This window comes from Chelonoidis abingdonii, chromosome 4 (assembly GCF_003597395.2).
Source record: "Chelonoidis abingdonii isolate Lonesome George chromosome 4, CheloAbing_2.0, whole genome shotgun sequence".
NCBI classification, from domain to species: Eukaryota; Metazoa; Chordata; order Testudines; family Testudinidae; genus Chelonoidis; species Chelonoidis abingdonii.
Window position 1 is genome coordinate 34279936 of NC_133772.1, and position 6504 is coordinate 34286439.

Sequence of the window (6504 nt, forward strand, 5' to 3'; positions counted from 1 at the left end):
GGGCGACGACAGGCCACGCACGGTTTGAAGCCCGGCGACCCGGGCATGGGCCCGGTGCCGGGGTAGGGAACGGGCTAACCCGCGATCCCTACAAACTAATTTCAAGAGAAAACGAGTGAATGCTAGGGAGGTGGAGAACAGATAAGCTGAGCTCCACAGTTCCAACGACCGACACAGGTGGTAAGAAGGAACTGAGGAGCGGTTGGGCTGGCAGGGCTATATATCAGCCGCCATGGCGGCGCCACTCCAGGGGGCACCCAGCCAGCCCACCTAGTGTTGCTAGGGTAAAAAGTATCCAACAAACGTGCACACAGCACACGCACACCTACTAGAATGGATATGAGCAAGCACTCAAAGAAGAACCAGATTTCTAATAAAATCAAAATTAGCTCTTATATAACTTAGATGATATTTTTACTTCAAGATCCAAGAGATACAGACAAGGCTTTTATCTGAAGGCCAAAAGACCAAAAACATCAAGACACTTGATCACAGCCTTAGATCGGTCACAACACTACTTACACATGAGAAGGAACTGATGATTCACTAATTCCTCTCAATTCATTGAGTTGGAACCCATGTCCCTTGTTTAGCAAATGCTACTTAGTTGATGGCGAGTCTCTTTGTCATAAAACAGTTCCACTGTCATTGATTCACATAATCAGGTAACAACAGTTTATTCTTCCTGCCCCGATAATAGAGAAACTGGGGATCCCACAGCAGCTAAAGTGACCATTTGGGATGCTGTGGGCTCATGCTACACGGGATGGGTATGGCTATGCAAACAAGATCAGCCCCTGAAGGTCTTTTGCACAACTCGCCACAATTCACCACCAGATGTCAGGGTAGAGCTCATCCTGACTCTGCTTACATATAATATTGTTGCCATCTCATGATTTTGTCACAAATTTTTATATTTGATGTTTTTTCTTAAAGTCACAGTTCCTGGAGTCATGTGAATAAGTGAGCCCCTCACTTTTTAAAAATGAAAGCTAAGTTTCTAGCCCTTGTGGTTGCAGAGAGAGCCTGAAAACCAGTCTCAAAAACCAGAAGACGAACCAAAAATGTATTTGTAAAAACAAATCCCATGAATTTTAAGCTAATACTGTGATTCTTTTGGAGCTTGACTCATGATTTTGGAACTTTTGGGGTTGACCACATGCCATGAGTGTGTATTTTATTGCAACATTTTGGCATCAAATTTGATATAAAATAATGTAACAGAGTGCCACTAGGTCAATCCTTTACTATTTTTAGTTTTTCTCTGCTTGAAAGTTTTCTTCTCTCCTTTTCTCTCTGACTCTTTTTTCCTCATTGTTTTGTAGTGTCTGTTTTTACCCTCCAATTAACCTCTCTTCTGACCTTTTTACCACCCTCTAAACTTCTGCCTTCATCTTCCCCATTTTCCTCCTCCTAACCCTCTCCTAAAGCCTTCCTGGAAACTTCTCTCTCTCCTTCTCTCTCCATCTTTATAGTGCAAGCAGTGGGGCTAATATAGGATGTCACACTCAAACCTGGTTCTCATTGGTCAAGGGATGGGGCTTAGGACAGGTCTAGGGCTGGATTCTGGCTCATTCCTCATGCTGATTGATCAGGGAAAGGAGCTGGTGGGCAGGGCCACCTGTCAATTGTTGTGATGAGCCTTGTTCACTCTCTGATGTATCTGCCCTGCATTTGTCTCTCCTGCAGGTTGAGATTTTGTAGTCTCACAGGCACTTGCTGTGGGGATCTCTCCACTATTCTCAGCACCAGCCAGAGCCTGACAGAGCTGGACCTCAGTTATAATTTTTCTCTGGGAGATGTTGGAGTTCAGTTGCTGTGTGAGGGACTGAAACATCCAAACTGCAAATTACAGATACTGGGGTAAGTAATATTTGGTCTCTTCTGTGTATTTTCAGATGATTTCTATATAAAGCGCTTCACAGGGGTTGTAGCTGGTGTCTGCCCCCTGTAGGTATATAGAAAAGCTGAGAGTTCAGTGTCTCTCCAGCACTATTGTCAATGGCTCACATCACGCACCCAGCCTGCCCTGTTTGGAAAATGGAAATATTAAGCAAAAGTGGGCCCACAGCAGACAGCTGGTAACACAGTCCCGGTCTTGGGAGAATAAATATTTTATTTTTTTTAAACTAAATTCTTTAATATTGGGCATTTTTTTTAAAAAAAAGAGCAGTCTCTTACCCTTCCACTAACAGCCCATTTTAAAGATAACTTTAATGACTTTGACACCTTTATATATTAACATTAAAACTTGTGACACTTTTCTGCCCAGATTTAAAGCCGTCCATGGCATCAAAGCAGCTGAGTGCAGATACCCTAGCCCAGTGAGTGGCACAAGCTGCCTCCTTTTGAGGCAGCTGTCAATCAGAGTGTGGTGGGTGGTGATGTAGGAGTGATCTGTCACTAACACAGCCTCCAGAGACCCCTTCTCTGCAGCACATTAGATTCAAAGCTGGTGGGGGGTGGGCACTGCACCAGGTTCACAAGGCCATTATTTCACCTCGTACCCTGCTCCCTACAACGTATTTCCCCGTGAGTTGCTAGTCTACTGCCTCTCTTCTTTCCCACAGCAGCCCCCACAAGCAAAGCCATCAAAGCTCTGCCTGTCAGTATGTAGGATTGGGAGAGGACTCAATGTCAAGGCGGCTTTCTTTTGTTTTTTCCTCCACCATCCAGTGGGGAACGGATTGGACCTCTCCTTCCCACAAGCAGCCCTGCAGGAGAGTGGATCGGTGGCACGGTCTCCCTGGTGGCAACTGCCCGTTGGGCCCCCCCGTACTCTCTGCCCTCACGAGTATCGGAGAAAGGGTGGGGAAAATGAAAGTTAACGACTCAACTGAGAGAGTGGATAATGGGGAGGGTGGGTTTGGAAGCGGAAGATAAACACAACAATGAAGTGTGTGGCTGTCTGTGCAAATGGGCGCTGTGCTGCTCTGACAGATCTGCTGGAATAGTCCATGGAATAGTTTTCCTCTGGAAGTGGTGGGAGCTCCATGACTTGCACCATCGTCACAGTAGACTAGACAACTCACGGGGAAATACACTGTAGGGAGCAGGGTACAGGGTGAAATAATGGCCTTGTGAACCTAGTGCAGTGCCCACCCCCCACAAGCTTTGGATCTAATGTGCTGCAGAGAAGGGGTCTCTGGAGGCTGTGTTAGTGACAGATCACTCCTACATCACCACCCACCACACTCTGATTGACAGCTGCCTCAAAAGGAGGAATCTTGTGTCACTCACCAGGGCCGGTGCAAGGATGTTTCACGCCCTAGGTGAAACTTCCACCTCGTCCCCGCCCCTGCCCCCGCACCCCTACCCTGAGGCACCCCCCCGGTGGCAGCTCCCCCCCGCTCCACCCTGAGTCCTCCCCGCTCTAGCTCACCCTTGCTCTGCACATGAGCACCCAGAGCACGCCGTGGCTGCTTCACTTCTCCCATCTCCCAGGCTTGCAGCTTGTTTGTTTAAGTCCAGAGTTATTTGTAAAAGCAGCAAAGAGTCCTGTGGCACCTTATAGACTAACAGACGTATAGGGGCATGAGCTTTCATGCATGTATCCATCGAAGTGGGTATTCACCCATGAAAGCTCATGATCCTATACATTTGTTAGTCTATAAGGTGCCACAGGACTCTTTGCTGCTTTTACAGATCCAGACTAACACGGCTACCCCTCTGATATGGAGTTATTTGGTTACTTGTAGCTGAAGTCACATACTGGCCAAAGCCTGTGAGAGAAAACAAAGTGCAGGGGCAGGACTCTTGGTCAGACCTTCTGGGACGGACACAATAACTTACAAGGGGGCTGCCCAAACCCCTGGTCAGGAGGAAGAGGGACGTGGGTCCCTACCCAGACAGAGGTGACAGCAATAGGAGAGTAGCTGAGAACTTTTGGGGTTAGCCCCGGATGTAAAGGCAGCTTCTTTTCTTGTCCTGGGATGTAGGGCGCTTGCAAAAGTTGACAGCTTCCCTGCCAAGAGCCGAACTGAACCGCTTTCAGGTTTTCAATGTTGCCTTGGTCAAGAGGGTTCTAGAATAGGTGACCGCCCTGCAGAACTGCAGCCTTGTACATCTCCCAGCTGCTGTCGCACTAGGCACAGTGAGTGACCTGGCAGTCACACGACCCAACAACAGTGGCAAAAAGTATGGAGAAGTCAGCTTCAGCCTCTCTGTTTGGAGAGACTGCAGGACCCTAGGCTTACTGCGTCCTCGGCTCAATAGCCAGCTCTCCTGGTCTGCCTAGGTTCCCATCCAGTCTCCTTTCCAGGCATCTGTGAAGCCAAGCAGCCCTGTTGCCAGACAGGAAGCTAGGGAATCATTTTGGTTCTCCCAAAATTAATTTTTCTGGAAGTCCTTTCCCCTAAAATACTTTAAATTTTTGTCCCAATTTGGGGCAGAACATTTTCAAAAATTGAAAATTTTTTCTGGGAAGGGATTTCCGTTTTCACGCAACTTCTCATCCAGGTCCAGATGGCCTGTGGGGAGGGAGGAAAGAGAAGCAGGAGAAGGAAGGGTGCTGCTGCCAAAACCAAAGAGTGTGCAGCCTAGCTGCCTCCATGCAGGGCAGAGCTGCTGGGAGAAGGAGTTTGCTGTGGCACAGAGGGAGCAGACTGGGTCCGTGTGTGATGCAGTTTTGGGGCTTACACTGAGGGACGACTGAGAGCAGAAGAATCTCTGTCAAATCTTCAAAGCTCCAAGGAGCCATGTCTGGGCAGGCAGAGCAGAGCAGCACCTGACAGGTGGGAACCAAGAACACAGGCCCTTTCTGCTGGAGTTAGAGAGGGTGGAAATGGATCTGGTGGGACCCCATACACACCATTAACCTCACTTCAAATATCCCTGCTCCCCGTTTCCTGGCCGCTCCCCCTCAAACCTTCCTACATTTGTTGTCATTAAGCCAGGATACTCCATAAACTACATCTTTATTTAGAAAGGATTACGGCTGGGTGAGTGGGGCACCCACTCAACACAATCCTTAAAAGCAAGGAAATGACAACTTCCAGGACATCGGTAACTGTATCCCAGTGTCCACTGAGCACATATCCACTGACTGCAACACGCCACATCATCACAGGGAACTGTCTGCTATCTGAATGTCAAATAGCATCCAACCTTCTACTGCTGTAAGGTCAATAGCTATGTGACTCACTGGAAACCCCCTCTCTACAGGCTGGTCCATGCATAGGGTAAATAGTTACTACATCATCTCAGGTGGTAGCAGTCTGTTCTGTGTACTTGAAAGTCTCTGATCCAAACCTGGCTGCCGCCTCGTGCAGGGGTCCTTTGGCTACCACTGGACTAAGGTCTTGGTTTTTTCTAGTTTTCTTCTTAAACTTTCCTGTGTGAAATTTAATTCCCACAGGGAAGAAACAGCCTTAAAAACAGATGTTTAGTTAAAAATCATTAATCTGCTCAGCCACGGTGCTGCGTAAAGCAAGACCTGGGTGCTCCACATTCCAGTCACCGTCATACATTTCTGTTGAGTCTGTTACTCACGGGCAGTTTGGGGGCTGAGAGGTTTGGGGATTCCAGTTGTGCTAGACATAAACTGTAATGGGGGAAAGGTGCTGTAACCTCAACACTGAGGGGGTTGGTTATGAGAACGATCAGGTAGTTTGTCTTCTGGGATTAATGGTGTCTGTTCTTACAAGGGACAGGTAATGGATGCTCATGGCCCTGGGGAACATTTGGGGCTGGAGAGCTTATTCTGGCTCCATCTGATTAAACCACAAGGGATCCAGAGTGCTAGCAATGAAAATGTTTGAACTATTTTCCAGCCACGAACTTCCCCCTCCCATCCCACTAAAAGTGCCCTCACAACTTGCCCCCTCCTTTCACTTCAAGTGAACAGTCACTTCTGGAGTGCTGGGTAACCGACATAATGGGCCAGTCTATGCTCTCAGCTGCTCTGTTTTTGCAAGTCTGCCTTTCTTAACTGCGATAGATTTGCTCCAGAGTTTCACCAACTTAAATCAGAGGTGTGCATGGAAGAAATCCACATTAACAGCCGTTTGTGTTTTTATTCCCCCCAGCCTCATCCCACAGCGCGGTCATCTCTCCCTGCATTCCCGGAATAACAAATCTTTCTAGACTTAGGCCTGGTCTACACTACGCATTTAAACCGAATTTAGCAGCGTTAAACCGATTTAATCCTGCATCTGTCCACACAACGAGGCCCTTTATATCGATATAAAGGGCTCTTTAAACCGGTTTCTGTATTCCTGCTCAACGAGAGGAGTAGTGCTGAATATGGTGTTGCCATGTCGGATTAGAGTTAGTGTGGCTGCAAATCGACGGTTTTCGCCTCCGGGCGGTATCCCAAAGCTTGCCATTGTGACCACTCTGCAAAGCAATCTGAACTCTGATGCACTGGCCAGGTAGACAGGAAAAGCCCTGCGAACTTTTGAATTTCATTGCCTGTTTGCCCAGCGTGGAGTTCTGATCAGCACGGGTGGCGATGCAGTCTGAAATCCAAAAAGAGCTCCAGCATGGACCATACGGGAGATACTG

General features: G+C 47.9%; 2 protein-coding genes across 2 annotated transcripts in view; one reads left to right on the forward strand and one right to left on the reverse strand.

Annotated features, from left to right (window-relative positions):
- The window catches only part of LOC116836373 (NACHT, LRR and PYD domains-containing protein 12-like), a 596145-nt gene that overhangs the window by 452916 nt on the left and 136725 nt on the right, over positions 1 to 6504 (reverse strand). The gene's annotated exons all lie outside the window — the stretch shown is intronic.
- LOC116822637 (NACHT, LRR and PYD domains-containing protein 3-like) overlaps positions 1 to 6504 on the forward strand; it is a 56947-nt gene that overhangs the window by 39729 nt on the left and 10714 nt on the right. Inside the window, 1 exon segment of the mRNA XM_075064653.1 lies at positions 1690 to 1863. Within this exon segment, the coding sequence (XP_074920754.1) occupies positions 1690 to 1863 (174 nt within the window).